At 41.2% G+C, this 16,650-nt stretch overlaps 1 protein-coding gene and 1 pseudogene across 1 annotated transcript; one reads left to right on the top strand and one right to left on the bottom strand.

The window, feature by feature from the left end:
* The first annotated feature begins 837 nt into the window (after positions 1 to 837).
* LOC113910514 lies at positions 838 to 1,520 on the top strand (annotated as a pseudogene).
* Positions 1,521 to 7,629: 6,109 nt separating this feature from the next.
* On the bottom strand, positions 7,630 to 11,333 carry C6H15orf48 (chromosome 6 C15orf48 homolog). Its single transcript, XM_027570906.1, has 5 exons — positions 11,242 to 11,333; positions 11,064 to 11,125; positions 10,806 to 10,891; positions 9,790 to 9,850; positions 7,630 to 8,035 (listed from the first exon to the last, which is right to left on the bottom strand). The coding sequence occupies exons 2-5, from the start codon at positions 11,097 to 11,099 to the stop codon at positions 7,967 to 7,969; spliced, it is 252 nt and encodes an 83-aa protein (XP_027426707.1). The 5' UTR covers positions 11,100 to 11,125; positions 11,242 to 11,333; the 3' UTR covers positions 7,630 to 7,966.
* Between the last annotated feature and the right edge of the window lie 5,317 nt (positions 11,334 to 16,650).

Below are 16,650 nucleotides of genomic sequence, written 5' to 3'. Positions count from 1 at the left end.
CGGGCTCCCTGGGCAAGCTCTCACGGACACCAGTGGCAGAGTGGCTGGTGAAGCATATGCTAACCCAGCTGTGAAGTCAACTGTAACTTCTCTTGCTTCACTTGGTTACAGCCTTGCCCTGGAGAGAATTTACTGCCAGCATAGTCTTGTTGCTGTGGTAACTGTGTACCCGGCGGGGGCCCTTCCTCTGTGGGGGGTAATATTTGTGTCGCTTAGACACTAGGTAAACCCAGTGTCCGGATTCTGCTCCCAGGTCTCTGCACGTAGGGAAGCCTATTTGTTGTCACTGCAGGGACTGACTGAACGAGAAGCCCTGGTCCAAGTGATCGTTAGCGTGTTTCTTACAATCTTTAGCAATGTCCAATTTCCTGTTTTCAGGAAAAAAAAGCAAATCAAATGTAATATATAGGGTAGGGGATTACTTCATATGGTGGGAAAAAAATATGCCAACCTGTCTTATTTCTTGGCTAAGATCGCAAGTAAATGTGGAGCAGATTCTTTTTTTTTTTTTTTTTTGAAGGGGGGGCGATAATTCACATATCATAAAATTCACCCTTTTTAAGTGTACAGTTTGGTGGGGTGTTTTAAAAGATTTATTTTATATATCTAGAGAGAGAGAGAGAGACAGAGCAAACAGGTGGAGGGGCAGAGGGAGAAAGAGAGAGAATCTCAAGCAGACTCCCTGCTGAACATGGAGCCCGATCCATAACCCTGAGATCAGGACCTGAGCCAAAATCAAGACACAGATGCTTTACCAACTGAGCCACCCAGGTGCCCCAGTTCGGTGGTTTTTAATTTAAAAAGTGCCACAAGAGAGTGGACCAGGGGGGTAACCAGATGGCGGCAGAGACGGTGGAGCTCCATCAGCTGAAGTTTGCTGAACTAAAACAGGAAGGTCTTGCTCATGGTTTTGAGACCAAGGGAATAAAACAAGATCTCATCAATGGGCTCCAGGCATATCTTGAAGAGCATGCTGAAGAGGAGGCAAATAAAGATGTACTGGAGATGAAAACAGAGGAGGAAGAACCTGTCAAAGAGGAAGAACCCTCTGAGAAAACTGTTGATGTGGCAGCAGAGAAGAAAGTGGTAAAAACTACTTCTGAGATGCCACAGGCGGAGAGAATGCAGAAGAGAGCTGAATGAGTCAGCGTACCTCTGAGCTTGGAGAGTAAGAAAGCTGCCCGGGCAGCGAGATTTGGGATTTCTTCAGTTCCATTCAAAGGCCTGTCATCTGACGCCAAGACTGTGGTTAACCTGGATAAACTACAGAAAAGAGCTCAAAGATTTGGTTTGAATAATCTCCAGAAAGTCTAAAGATGATGAGAAGCTGGAAAAGAGGAGGGAGTGATTTGGGATTGTCACAAGCTCAGCTGGAACAGAAACCACAGAGGATACACAGGCAAAGGGCAGCGCTGTGGGATTGCCTGACGAAAAGCTCTTCCTGCTTTCGGTTCACCAGTGGTTTCCATCTCTCTGACTTGTCTTGGTCATATATATACCTAAATGCACAGTCACGTGCCTAGGTCCTGCGCTGCAGGGAGAGAGCGTGGACCCTGGTACATCCAGAAACTTCAGCAGCAATTTGACTCATTGCTGTTCCAACAACTTTAAGGTGGTAGTTCTTGTGTTGTTGTTCTTTAATTATTATTTTGCTTGTTAATAAAAAAATAGAAAATAAAATAACAATTAATATGTATAAATAAATAAATAAGTGCCACAAGAGTACTTTCTGGGGTGATAGAAATGTTCAATAGCTTGTTTCGCATGATGCCTTCATGGATGTATATAATTATCAAAACTCCTAACTGAACCATTAAGACCTATTCATTTTATTATATCTAAACTATACCTTAATTTAACAAATAATTCTAAAAGTAAATGTTGCCGGGACACCTGAGTGGCTCAGTCGGTTAAGCATCTGCCTTTGGCTCAGGTCATAATTTTGGGGTCCTGGGATCAAGCCCCGCATCGGGCTCCTTGCTCAGTGGGGAGACTGCTTCTCCCTCTACCTGCCACTCCCCCTGCTTGTGTGCTCTCTCTCTCTGACAAACAAATAAAATCGTTTTTTTTTTAAAGTAAATGGTGCTACTTCAAAAAAATCTGAAACACTTAAAATCTGAGAAATGTTCAGTGGTTGACTCAATGAACTTGTCTCCAAATAAGAAGTAAACAACAGGTCACACTTGCCTGTGGTACAAATCCATTTCTCATTTATGTTGATAAGGAAAATTCAGATAAGCAACGGTATTATAAAATAAGTCAGGCTAACTTGCCTGAGGCAATATAGCCTTAACAGACACCAAGGAAAACTATCAACTTCACGATTACACACAGCTATGTAAAGGAAAAATCACATACATTTACTTGATGTAAATACAAAAAAGTGGATTTTAATTTTTTAAATAGTATGCCCACTCTCCAAATAAGTAGTACTTTATTATATATGTATTATGTCATGCCAAGGGAATGAGAAAGTTGGTTTTAGCATGTCTGCAAGAGTTTTAAATTGGGGGTTTTCCTTAATTTTATTCTAATTTTTATTTTAAAGCTAAGTAGTATGCACATGGGCAAATGATGGAATAAAACACCACCAAAACCAAACACAAAAGCTTTAGTTTCTAGAGAAAAATGGCATAATTACCTGAGGCAACTTTCTAAGCATGGGGAGAAAACATTTTAAGGGCCGATGACCAGAAAAACTAATTTGATTTCTGTAGCTCTCTTGGGTACATGCACTTAGCTTCACCTGCCTTCTTCTTCTTCTTTTTTTTTTTTTAAAGATTTTATTTATTTGACAGAGAGAGACACAGGGAGAGAGGGAACACAAGCAGGGGGAGAGGGAGGAGCAGGCTTCCTGCAGAGCAGGGAGCCCGATGCGGGGCTCGATCCCAGGACCCTGGGATCATGACCTGAGCCGAAGGCAGATGCTGAACGACTAAGCCACCCAGGCACCCCTTCACCTGCCTTCTTATTCAAACTACATTTCATCACTTTTGAGTGTGAAAATATACGTAATGTACTTGTGTGAATAGAGTGATTACTAAAAGACACACATTTGTCTCTAAGGATGTGTCTTTATATTATAAAAATATAAATATTTTTGTTCGTATGTGTTTTCTGGATGTGAGGTCATCCATGTGGGCATATGTGTAGGGGTTTTTATCTCTAGCTAGGTATTTATGTAGGAGAGAGCCAAGGTGAGATGTATTTATCTATGGGTGTGTTTGCGCTCTCACAAAAGTTTATAATTGGGGCGTTGTGCACCCAAGGTGGACGAGTCACTAGAGGTAGGGATGTGTGAATTTCAAACAGGCAATGTTCCCACTCACGGGAGAATATAATTTTATTATTTATTTTTTTTTTAAAAAACATTTTTATTTATTTATTTGATAGAGAGAGACACAGCGAGAGAGGGAACACAAGCAGGGGGAGCAGCAGAGGGAGAGGGAGAAGCAGACCTCCCGCTGAGCAGGGAGCCCGATGTGGGACTCGATCCTAGGACCCTGGGATCATGACCTGAGCTGAAGGCAGACGCTTAACGACTGAGCCACCCAGGTGCCACGAGAATATAATTTTAAATATATTAAGACCCATCTGCTTTATAGAGATAAGAATTAAAAAAAAAGGGGGGGGAGCACTTTTTGAGCAACTAGTGCTGTCCATATGAAACACCAGGCTGGTACTTTACTGTCTCACATAATTTTCACAACTAACCTAAGCAGATACAAATTAACCCAGCTCTATAGTTGAGGAATCTGAGGCTTGTCCAAAGCAACATAAGGAAGTGGCAGAGCAGTCTGATTTCAGAACCTGTCACTTCACTTCAAAGTCTACCAGAAAGTCTCAAGTGTGAGACAATCTTCCCAAGGGGGGAAAAAATGATGAATGAGTATTTCATTAGCCCTCACACCAGTTTTCAGTCATATGAATGTGATTTTAACTTTATTCCGAAAGCTTTCTTCACATCTTATTTTCACGTAAGAGAGAATTATAGATGTTTGCTTAAGGCTGAAGGCCATAAATTTGAAAGGACTCGGGGCTTTAGCTGAATTGCAAACTGGAAAAATCTGACCCGGGAGAGCGCTCCTTCCTCTCTGGGCTCCAGGACGCATCTCCGGGGTCTCCTCCCCTAACCGTTTCTCTCAGTCCCCATCAGGGACCACATCCTCCCCCTCTGCCCTCCGCAGGCCGTCTCATCCACGCCCTTGGTCTCACCGCCCCCGGAACTCTCTCCAGCTCACGCCTTCTTGCATTTCTCCAGAAGTAATCGACCTAGATAGCTCACAGGACTTTCAAACACACCAATTCCAAAGTCTAACTCATTTTCTTCCTTATCTACCCTTCCCTGGAACATTCCACTTTTTTCCTCCTATATTCTCCACCTTGGCACCACCACCCACCCACTTACGCAGGTGAGAAACCGGGGCGTCATTCTGGACATCCTCCATCTATCTTCCACAAGCCTTGAGGTCTTCTCATCACCGACTCTCAAACGCAACCTCTTTCTTTCTATTCCTTCTGCCCTTGCCTTGTTCACTCATGACCCTCATTACCTGTTCCCTGGACCACGCCCCGCAGCAGCTGGCCTCCGGCCTCCAACCAAAAAGTCCCTGCTAGTGTGCGTGTCCACCCCTGCTTGCTGTAGCCAACACTCCGGTCAGTAAACTGTGTTCCCTCCTGCCACAACTTAAAACCCTTTTCTGGTTCCTTTGAGCCTGCAGGCTAACAGCATAAGAGGCCCTACACATTCCATCTACCCCACTCTACACTCCGATATTAAATTTCATGTATTAAACAACTTTAAGTTTCCAGAAGATATGCTATTTTAGCCCTCTATGCCCTGGTAAATATGCACTTTTAGCTCTTTGAACTGCTGGTTTCCAATGACTGGTTTTTCAAGAATCCACCTTCTTTGGGAAGCTTTCTTTTGTACCTTGTGCTTATTTTTCTCCCGGCTTTATTGTCACTCTATTGCTCTGATTGTTCAGAGGTGTGTCTGCCTTTCCTACGTCAGATTCTTGAAGTCGGCACAATGCCTACCACACAGTGAATGCTCAATAATGGTGCAATTTCTTAAATATTTAAACTGTATAAAATTATTATTATATCTCAAATTTAAAAAATTCAAAGGCCACATCCAAGAGAATCTTATCCCTATCAAACTCTGTTGGGATAGCCATTCTACACAAGCTCCTCTGGAGCCATGTTTATGACCACGTATTTTTCAAGTACTCAGTACTACAACCTAGCAACCAAACGCAACAAGGGAATCTTGGATTAGATTCTGGACATAAAAATACAGCTATAAAGGTCATTACAATTAGAGAAAACGGAAATGGATTGTATGTTAGGTGATATTATTGAATTAATGTCAATCTTTTTAGTAATGATAATGGTATTACAGTCAGCTAGAATGTCCTTTCCCTACGCATAAAAAGCTTTATGAGGTCTGTACTTATTTTTTAGGAGTTCATTTTATTTTTATTTATTTTTGAGAGAGGGAGAGAGCATGCACACACGAGGAGGGGGGCAGAGGGGGAGGGAGAGAGAGACTCTCAAGCAGGCTCCACGCCCAGCACGGAGCCCGACATGGGACTCGATCTCATGACCTGAGCCAAAATCAAGAGTTGGATGCTTAACTGACTGAGCCACCCAGGTGCCTCTCAAAGAGTTCATTTTAAAGGAGAATATACAGAGAGATACAGCAAATGTGGCAAAATGTTCAATAAAAAGTATGAGTATTCTTTGTACTAATTTGCCAACTTCTCTGCATACCTGAAAATTTTCAAAATAAAACATTTGGGGCAAATGCTAAGAACACAGACAAAAATAAAATCAATAAATCTTCTGAAATTTAAGTATTAATATTGCTCTTGGGGTTTCTCCCGCCCAAATCTGTTGCCTGGTACCTTCCATTGCCATGCTCACCCCTTAAAGCCACTGCATTTCAATCAAGTTTGTGTTTTAGTTGCAAGGCACTGTTACCCCTCACAAAACACTCTACAGTTTGCTCTCCTTGTTGGCCTTCACAAGGCTGTTCATTTTTATTTGCCTAAATGGCACCATATTGCACTTTAAAAACCTAAGCAAATAAAACTGTGCTTCCTAACCGGTGCATGTAATACCTTGAGATCAACCGTGGGAGCTTTTGATCTGGGAAAACTTGAAGTGATAAGGAATCACTAAGGTTGAAGGAGTAGTCTTGCTTTAATCCTCCAGAGGATTAAAGTCTCTAGTAAGAACTAGTTATTTTTTATTGCCAAGAAGGGTATACGGTAGCCCTTCTCTTAAATTTCTATTATATTCAGACAGAAATTTTTAAAAGGTATTTATCATCTTTATCTAAAAGAGTTGGGGCGCCTGGGTGGCTCAGTTGTTAACCGTCTGCCTCCGGCTCAGGTCACAATCCCAGGGTCCTGGGATCGAGCCCCGCATCGGGCTCCCTGCTCCGCGGGAAGCCTGCTTCTCCCTCTCCCACTCCCCCTGCTGTGTTCCCTCTCTTGCTGTCTCTCTCTGTCAAAAAAAAAAAAAAAAAAATCTTAAAAGAGTTGATGAACTTAGGTATATACCTAAGAGAACTGAAAATATATGGCTCCACAAAAACTTGGACATGGCGATTCACAGCAATATTACCCATGTTACAGCCAAAAAGTGGAAACAGTCCAAATGTCCATCAACTGGATGGGTAAACAAAATGTGGTATAGCCATACAGTGGAAAATTAGTCATAAAAAGGAACAAAATATGCATACATGGCACAACATGGATGAATCTTGAAAACATTACACTAATCAAAGGAGCTAGACACAAAGGTTATGTAATATATGATTTCATTTATATGAAATGTCCAGAATGGGCGAATCCATAAAAACTAAGTTTATCAGAGTTTGCCTGGGGCTGAGAGCAGGGGGGTCAGGAATGGGGGAATGACCCCAATGGGTACAGGGTTCTCTTTGGGGGAATGAAAATATTCTGGAGTCAGATGGTGGAGATGATTGTAAAACTACTAAAAACCACTAAAGTGTGTACTTTACATCGATGAATACTATGGCATGTGAATTATATCTTAATTAAAAAAAAAGTAATGGAAAGCAATTCCTACTTGGTCCCATTTTTAAGAACAGTCAACGGGGAGCCCAAGGGCATGCTGGGTGTGGTTGCACCTTCAGTTTTCAAGTCACCATTGGCCAGAGTGAAGTGGCCCCCATCCTACAGAGTTCGGGCAAAGCTCTCCATTCCCCCCTCCCCAGCCCTCGAGGGAGCACCTCTGTTAGCCCTGGCATCTGCAGGGCCCATTTCAGCATGCCCCACATTCCTACTCATCACCATAATCCCAGCGCTTCCTTCCAAGACCAACTGTCATGCAAGTCTCAGCCCCTATCGCTTCTTCATTTTCCTCATTGTGCTCACCACTTTTTATTCATCTCCCTTCAAAATTTGGTTTTATTCATTGCTTTATCTCATCGGCCCAAGAACGGTGCACAGCTAACAGCAGGGACCCAATAAATTTCTGGTGAATGAGTACACTTGCAAGAAGAGTTTACACAGAAATTTGTACTGTGTATTATTTTAAAAATGAAGCTCCATGCTTCAAAATGTGTTTTTCTCCCATAAAAAGACTTTAAATATGTATTTTTAAGAAATCTCACACACATAGTATTTTATTATAGACAGTTTAGTTTACAAATCTTTATACACTTTAAGGAAAACAATCCGGCATCATAAACATAAAAATTTCAATATGCAAAATTAAAGTTACAACGAGAAAATAAGCACGAACTTATTTTTGCACTATGTGGTTACTGCTACACTACCTTTATAATTCCTATCCAGAGTCCGAAAATGTAGTCAAGCCCTAAAAATGTAGCAGAAGCATTTCCGCACACTGGTATCCATAATCTAGTTTGTGCAGCAATGTTTCCACTAGATTCATAGAGTATTCTTTGGAAGAAAGAAACAAGGGCTGTTCATTTGGTGGCCCTTTGGACTTTCTGCAACTCTTCAATGGGCTTCCACTGTTGGTTGATTGTTAGAAGCTTGGGGAAAAAAAAAAAAGAAGGAAAACACAAATGTTTTTTAAGATCTGTCCTTCATCCTCACGTCCCTTTTTGGGATTTGTCCACACTCCCCTTTGGAAAGAGCATCACCATAATATTTGTAGTCAAAGAACCATCTCTCCCCGTCTCTAAAAACATGGACAAAACAGTAATATGGGCTCTAAAGAGCCTTTGGGTTCCTGAGTGTTATAGGATCAGAAAGAAAGGTCATATATATTTGCCCATTTTCATGTAACAGGTTCTAGATTTCTAAGTTTCCCACAGTTTTATGTGAACTCTAAGTTCAAAAAGTGTGTCTGCCCCCAGTGAGTCGATGTATAATGCTCTAGCACAGGGGCTTGGTACAGAGTAGGCTCTTAAACAAACTTCCTCATTGTAATACTCAACAAAGGTACAAATGATCTAAGTTATGCAATCAGGGAAAAGGGGCAGAGCTGTGGACAGTCCTTGACTTCCAAAAAACTCAAATTGAGAGATTCTCCTTTATCCTCACAAGTTTTCTACTGCCCCAGGATCTAGGATATATAGGTAGGTTTTTTTCTTTTTTTTTTCAATTAAAAAAAATTTTTTTAATTGAATTACAGTATCATTAACATACAACGTTACAGTAGTTTCAGGCGTACAACAATTCCATACATTACTCGGTGCTCATGATTCAGCAACTCTATTCATTACTCAGTACTTACGACAAGTTCACTCCTTAATCCCCATCACCTATTTCCCCCATCCCCCACCCAGTTCCCTCTGGTAACCACCAGTTTGTTCTCTATAGTTAAGAGTCTGTTTCTTGGTTCGCCTCTTTTTTCTCCTTTGCTCATTGTTTTGTTTCTTAAATTCCACATGAGTGAAATCATATGGAATTTGTCTTGCTCTGACTTATTTTGCTTAGAGACGCAGGTAGTTTTAAAGACTCTAAATGTCCTTCATTAGGTCAAACTCTGCTATTTGAAAGTTTTGTTAAAAAAAAAAAAAGATTTCCTGACAGACCTAAGTAGTGTTAGTTCCAACAGACTCAATGTTTCTTACTTCCAAAATATTTAAAATGTTAAAAAATCTTTGCTATAGTCTTCAAAGAATGAGTGATTATTTGCTGATTTTGCTTAAAGAAAAGGCCACTCCTGTTTCCCAGAGCTTCTGTTATTTATCCCAACAGACCTTATGTAAACTTTAGATAAATAATGGATACAAGGAGATAATATATTACAATAATGATGAAAGTTAATATTTGAGTAGGTACTCTGGGCCAGCCACTATGCTAAAGGGTTCTATGTATTTCACATTCTTTGATCCTCTTCACTCTGAGGTACAGCCCTATTATTGAGCCCATTTTAGAGGTTCTGACAGCCTCAGAAAGGCCAGATTGTCCCAAATCACCTGTGAATAATGGAACAGGGATTTGAACTAGACCTCCAGAACTCCATAGCACTCCCTTTTCCACTACATTAGTGTAAGGTAATGTGAAAGGTATTAAATCCGTTTTGCTGACTAGGATGCTCAAGCTCAGGTTAAATGTAAACCACTTTTTTTTTTTTTTTTAATATTTTAGAGAGAGTACAAGCTGGGGAAGGGGCAGAGGGAGAGAAATTCAAGCAGACTCTGTGCTGAGCACGGAGCCCAACATGGGGGCTTGATCTCACGACCCTGAGATCATGACCTTAGCAAAATCAAAAGTCAGACACTTAACCACTGAGCCACCCAGGCGCCCCGTAAACCACTTTTTAATGTAGTAATACCTTTCTAGGTACATTAGGATCCACAGTTTCCCAAGGTTCTGGATTTCTTTTCCGATCAATGCTAGAAATAAAAGAAAGCTGATTAAACACTAAAGTAAGTGAATTTAAACCTACTCTGACATTGGGTCTATAAACATGCTGGGACATCATGGGACAGATCCAGACTGATAAACAGGCATTCATCTATTAGTTCACTGACACTCATGGAAGGTTAGGTAAGGGAACCCCAGGGTTTGGCTCAAACATTGAGGACCAATTAATTCCTCTGCAGGGTAGAAGCTCTGTGTTCCCTTTGTTGGCCTGGATGGGAGAATGCTCCCATAAACTGAATAGAAATGGGGGTGGAAGTGAAAGGGTATGAGCAAGCAAAATATATTCTTGCTCTGGTTTCTGGGACAGGCAGAGGGCTGGGCTTGAACCCTGCAGGTGGTGAACTGCACCAAGCGAGTCCCCTCTGCCAGAGCCTGGCTTTACCCCCCTTTCCAGCCCTGCCCTAGGCCAAGATCGGTTTCAAGTTTTTCTCTTCCTCATATTCCAGGACACATGGTATTTTATCTTCTCACAACTGTGGTATTTTATCTTCTTACCTAGAGCTGAGATTAGGTTCACTGTAGACAACTGAATCTATAAACTCTACCGCATTAGGAGAGATCTTTCTAATAAATTGGAATTTTAAAATTTCGTTAAACTAATGATTTAAGTTTGATGACAAATATCCCAAAAGATCATTTAAAAACTTTAAGTTTCAAAACTTAAGTTAAAAAAAATTAAACTTTGCTGCAGAAGTGGAAGAAGGCCAATGGATGAAAGGATATTGAGATACAAAGAACAAACTCATTTTATTAGTATCATAATTTAACAGTCTCCTGGTATCAGGGAGCTTTCTAGTCCCAACTCCAACTTCACAATTTGATATTCTTACCCTGGGGTGAAACTAGGAAACTGATACCATGCAGTTCATTACTGAGGTTAACCTAACACTGCTAAAAACGTTTCTACAAACGATGCCTACTTACATCACATCACTTTTTTGAAGGGAGTATACAGCAAAGGACGAAGCTCCACCCGCTGCTGCGGTCATGATCAGCACCAAAGGAATAAGCTAACAAAGAACAGGTTGAGGGTAAATATTCCGATGTTTCCAAGTGAAACATATGAAATATAACAGAAGAGCTAGATATCATTTTATACTTTCTTCAAAATACGCACCACCTTTTCATCTTTAAAAAAGTAGTTATTCTAAGTCAAGAATTTCAACGGTCTTAAAAACTTACTTCCTTCTTTTTCCTCAGGAGTTGGAAAATGTTCATGATGACTTCACTGTAGAATGCCAAATCTAGAATTAAAAAAAAAAAAAATCCAAGATATTGATCAAAACTTCAGTCACTAGGACCCAACCTGGTGAGGACCAACCGGCCAACGTACTCCCCAAGACAGCCTCCGGCGGCTCACCTGGGAGGCGGGGCCGGGCGACACGCGCGGACGATGCAAACGCCCAGAACCGAATGGGGTCCCGGTGTCCGCACTTATATACGGATCACAAACGATGGGCCGGGCCAAAGCACTCTGGTCACGCGGACCGGGCCGGGGGCGTGCGGGGCCGCTTTCCCGGCTCGGAGCCGGGCTCCCGGGCGCCCCCTGCAGGAGGTCCTGCCCGCGGACGCGAAGCAGCCGAACGCGGGCACTGGCGCCCCCTGTCGCCGGGCGTGGTCCCTACCTGCCGCCCGCCGAGAGCTGAGGCTGGCCGTTGGCGCTCGGGACCAGGCCCAGCGCCTGCAAGGGGGTCGGCGCTAGAAAAAGCGGAGCCCCTATGGCCAAAGCCTGGGTGAAAACCGAGCCGTCTAAAAGGCGGTCCAGAAAAGGAGCCGCAGAGCCGGGGGGGCGGGGGGACGGTGGGGCTCCCGGGTGCAGGCAGGTAAATTGAAATCAATCCAATCACATTAAAAGTTCCAAAATGTGATGCAGCGCACATATGGAGATAATTAAAATTAAATTGTAAAATTCATTTCAGAAGGACTCCCATGGTGTCCTGATTTGTTCCATTAAAAGATTTTAATTTCCATTCTCCCCCTTCCCCCATTCTTTAAATGGAAAAAATCAGGAGGTGAGGGGAGAAGAAACAATCAGCTTTGGAAAGGTTTCCATCTCGGAGACGACACAGTCTTTGCCTTCGTTTTGAGGTCTCCTTTTCTCTTGCCCCTAAACTAGCAGCCTTGCCGTGCACAGAGCATGCAGGAGGCTGCAAAAGCACGGAAATAATGCTAACTCTTCCATTAAACCAGGGCCATGTGTCAGACTCTGTGTCGGAATCTTCCCGGCGTTTTTGCAAGGTGAGCATGTTATTTAGGCTCAGAGATGTTCAAGTCATGAAACTGGTAAGTGGCGGAGATGTCATTAGAACCCAGGTCTGTCTGGCCCCAACACCGCTGTTCTTCCTGCACCACGCTCTTAGCTACTGCAATTAACCCAAAAGCACTAGCTCGGTTATTTTAAAATAGTTATTTAAAAACAATTAATTTAAAACTGTTTGAAGTTCAAGCTATGAGTTAAGGTTAAAACGGAAACGTGGGATGAGGCTCAGTGCGGCTCATTCCGTTGAGCGTCTGCCTTCGGCTCCTGCATTGGGCTTCCTGCTCAGCAGGGAGCCTGCTTCTCCATCCGCCCGCACCTTCCCCTGCTTGTGCTGTCTCTCTGACAAATAAATAGATTAAAAAATCTTAAAAACAAAACCAAAAAAAGGGAAACATCTTCATGTCCTCTGGAGAGGACCAGTCCCAGATCTGTTTTCAACCCCATTTTAGTTCTAGTCATGGGCTTTGCAGGGAAACAGACCTGAGTTCGGAGCCTACCCTGCCACACTTTATCAGCTGAATGACTTCGAGGAAACTACTTAACCTTGTGAGTCTGTTTATAAATCTGTAAGATGGGGACAAACCTAGCATAGGAGGGGTTTGGAAAAAATGTTAGAATGTATGTAAAGTGAGTGGCATTCTGCCTTGCTTGTAGTAGACATTCGATAAATAGTAATTATTATTTGCAAAGATTTGTTTTGTTTTATGTAAGGCAGATCATAAATGTAGCTTCACACCCACTTATTCTGATAAGCATTCTTTACTGTGTAACCTCAGAGCTGTAACTGGAGACATTTTCTGGTTGGTTAGGTTCATTAATCAGTACATCAAAGAAAACTCAACATTAATTCTCTGTGATTTATATTGTATAGAATCAAAGGAGCCTTTTAATGCTCCTTCTGCAGGATTTCTAAAACTACTTTTGTCAGAAGTTTCTTTTAAAGGCCTCATTTTTTTTAACAATCAAAGATAAATGTTTCCAGGAAGGAAGGGAGGAAAAAAGGAAGGGAGAGAGAAGGGGAAAGAGGAAGGAAGAAAGACATTTTCAGGACTCTATCATGTCCCCAGATTAAAATGAATGTGTAGCCCTTGCACACTGATGACTTTAAACTCAGAGCCCTGTTTTGCCAATGTCCTTTCTTTTCAAAATGCAGTACAGTTTTGTAGTAGTCTAGGCCTTAACCTGGAGACAGGGCACAGTAAATTTAAAAGATTAATAAGATAGGAGTCCCTTACTTCAAGATTCATACAATTTAGTGCCTGTGAATAACCCCAGGCATGATCTGGCACCAAAGACAGGTGATTAATTCTGACTAAGGGAGTCTGAGAAAACTTACAAAAGGTAAGGGTATTTATTGGGGGGCAATTAGGGAAACCAAATGCAGACCAGACATGAGAGAATATTAAAGAAGTGTTGTTCATTTTGTTAGGTGTGATAATGGTATTATATTTATGGAAAAAATTCCCCCCCCCTTTTAGAGATTGTATATGGGAATATTTAAGGGGGAAATTTTTTTTAAAGTTAGCTCTAGGCCCAACATGGGACCTGAATTCACAACCCCGAGATCAACAGTTGCATGCTTTTCCAGCTGAGCCAACCAGGTGCCCCTTAAGGAAGAAATATGATGACTGAGATTTACTTTAAAATACTTCTGCTAAAAAACAACAAACAAAAAGAACAAAAAACAAAAACAGAAAAAACAACCTTCTGCTAAAAAACAAAAGAAGTAAATGAAGCAAAATATTAATGATTATTCAGCCTAGGTGATAAGTATGTGGGAATTTGTTACAGTACTCTATTTTACGCTTGAAAATGTTCAGAATAAAATGTTTTAAAAATTCACAAATTATATATACAGATATAATGTGCCCATATAACCTTTAAGATCTGCTTATTTCTCCTCACAGAAATGAGAATTAGACCCAGACAGCCACACTTTCCTTTCTTTAAGTTAATGCCCACGTTTACTGACCTTGTGGGAGATGCAAGGTCAATATGTAGTTTGTTTTTTCCCAGGATTATTTGTAGGCACAGCTCCCACTCTTCAAACTCTGGCAACCTTTTTAAAGAACCCACTCAGAATACTCACCAGCATCACTCTCCTCGTCTGCTCCAAAGCCTATAATCCACTGGGGGAGCCTCCCCATCCCACTCCAATTGCTGGTAACCCTAGAACCTTCTCTAGCTGCTGCCAGCCAGGCTTGCAGGGGCATCGAACTATGGCTGTTTGGCCCCCACTCTAAGAATTTCACCTTAGATTTTAAAAATCCAGCTCAATTTTTATAAGAAAAATATTCTTTAAAATACTATTTTGGGGGCAACCCTCTCAGATCCCCTCCCTCTTTGGGAGCTTTGTACTATTATTACTCAAACTTTGCTTTGCTGCCCACCACTAAATAATAAAATAAAATAAAATACAATAAAATACTATTTTTTTGTTGAAATTCTTTCTGCCCAGCCTTCAGTGACTACCTAGTTATCAGGTTTGGCAAAAACTGGATTTGTTAAATTTTGGAATGTCTGGGGTGCACTATATTGCTTATGGCTGCCAATGTGGCCCAGAAAGGAGTTTGAGCACAGTGAATAGGGAAAGCTGTTCGCATTTCTAAGGTGCTTAGCAGCTGAAGTGTTCTTTTGTCACTGATTAAGAACACCGGTTTCACAAGTTGCCCAGAGCGTCTCTATATCCCATTAAAACTGAGCCAAAGATATCCTTTTTTTAAAATAATTTTTATTGTTATGTTAATCACCACACATTACATCATTAGTTTTTGATGTAGTGTTCCATGATTCATTGTTTGTGCATAACACCCAGTGCTCCACGCAGAATGTGCCCTCTTTAATACCCATCACCAGGCTAAAACTGAGCCAAAGATATCCTTGATCTGACTACATTATTTATTGTTTTTCAATGAGAGGAGACACATGGTTTTTGTTCTCAGGGGGCTTCCAAAGTTTTGTTGAGAAGTTATCATTACATCATTGAACACTACATCAAAAACTGATGATGTACTATACAGTGGCTAACTGAACATGATAAAAAAAAGTTATCATTACAATTTAAAAAGACATTTTCAGCCTCTAAACAAAGTGCGGGTACTAAATTTCCAGTCTGAGCACTAGAAAATTTTTCTGGGGAAAAACAACAGGTCCACAGCCAGAGTCTGAGTTAAAGGGTTCAGGCCAGCGTGCTGCAGGGCTAGGGGTGGTGAAGCCCTAATGGCCGCCTTGTCCTATAAGATCAATAATTGATAGAGAACATGAATAAAAATTGTCAGAATTCTAATCGGGTTTCTAGGTGTTTTCCCTACTATTCAAAAAGGGTCAGTTTGTTAGAAAAATTTTAATTGAATTATATTTTATCCCTATAAGTAAAACAGGTCTTTTCTTTAATTATCACCCAAATAGTGAGGTTTTGCTTAATCAACAGCCCTCCCATCCAAGTACTAACCAGGCCCGACCCTGCGTAGCTTCGGAGATCAGACAAGATCGGGCACGTTCAGGGTGGTAATGATGCAATGTATGGTGATTAACATAACATAATAAAAAATAAAAAATAAACAAGCAAAATAATCAACAGCCCTGGCTCCAGTCAGAAATAGGAAACTTTCCAACAACCGTGTAATATTTATAATTCCATATATGTTGTTCACTATGCTCTCATAGTACCCCGCGTTTCTTTTGAAGCACATATCTTTGTTTTATGTAATTCACCATGATTTGTCTGAGGTCTGTGCTCCCAGGTGGCCTGTAGGGTACTTTGTCTCCTCCATTTACAGCCCAGCACCTAGTATGGTGCCTCTTGAGCGAAGAAAGGCTCAGTAAGGTGCTTACCAGACTTGGTTAGGTGAGAAAAACAAGTCAAGAGCTCCATAGTGCCATGCATTTCTGGTTTTTAGAAAATGATCTATACGTGCATAAGGGACTAAAAGATGATATACCTAAGTATTTTCTTTGTGTTTATCTGTATTTTCTAACATTTTAATTACTTTTGTTTTAAAAGGAAATAAAAACATACATATAATCTATCTCCTTAAAAGTTGCATATAATTACAAAAGGAAAAATAATAGCTATATGTAGAGGAATTGGACAATCCTGTGAAGAAGTGATCAAAATTAGCATCATCGATATGGGTAGCCTCATGTGTCCCCAGCAGTGATCTCTGAGAACATGGCACTTATGTAGTGCTCCACTGGTCATGCATAACCTGAATCCATCATGATGCAGAATCAGACAAACACAAATCAGAAGCCAGTCGTTCTATAAAATAGTTGGGTCTGTACTCTTTATTTTTTTTAATTTAAATTCTATTAATTAACCTATAATGTATTATTTGTTTCAGGGGTACAGACCTGTGATTCATCAGTCTTACATAATACCCAGTGCTCATTACAGTATATACCCTCCCCAGAGTCCATCACCCAGCCCCACCTCATCCCCCCACCCCCTCCCCTCCAGAAACCCTTAGTTTGTTTCCTAAGATTAAGAGTCTCTTACGGTTTGTCTCC

This window comes from Zalophus californianus, chromosome 6 (assembly GCF_009762305.2).
Source record: "Zalophus californianus isolate mZalCal1 chromosome 6, mZalCal1.pri.v2, whole genome shotgun sequence".
NCBI lineage: Eukaryota > Metazoa > Chordata > Mammalia > Carnivora > Otariidae > Zalophus > Zalophus californianus.
The sequence above is the reverse complement of the archived record's forward strand: the minus strand, read 5'-3'. Positions and strand labels throughout refer to the sequence as shown.

Coding starts and splice junctions, on each gene's coding strand:
- C6H15orf48 (XM_027570906.1), bottom strand. CDS start 11,099: ATGAACATTTTCCAACTCCTGAGGAAAAAGAAGGAA. Junction 9,851..10,805: donor CTTCAAAAAAGTGATGTGAT/GTAAGTAGGCAT, acceptor TTTTATTTCTAG/CATTGATCGGAAAAGAAATC. Junction 8,036..9,789: donor ATCCTAATGTACCTAGAAAG/GTATTACTACAT, acceptor TTTTTCCCCAAG/CTTCTAACAATCAACCAACA.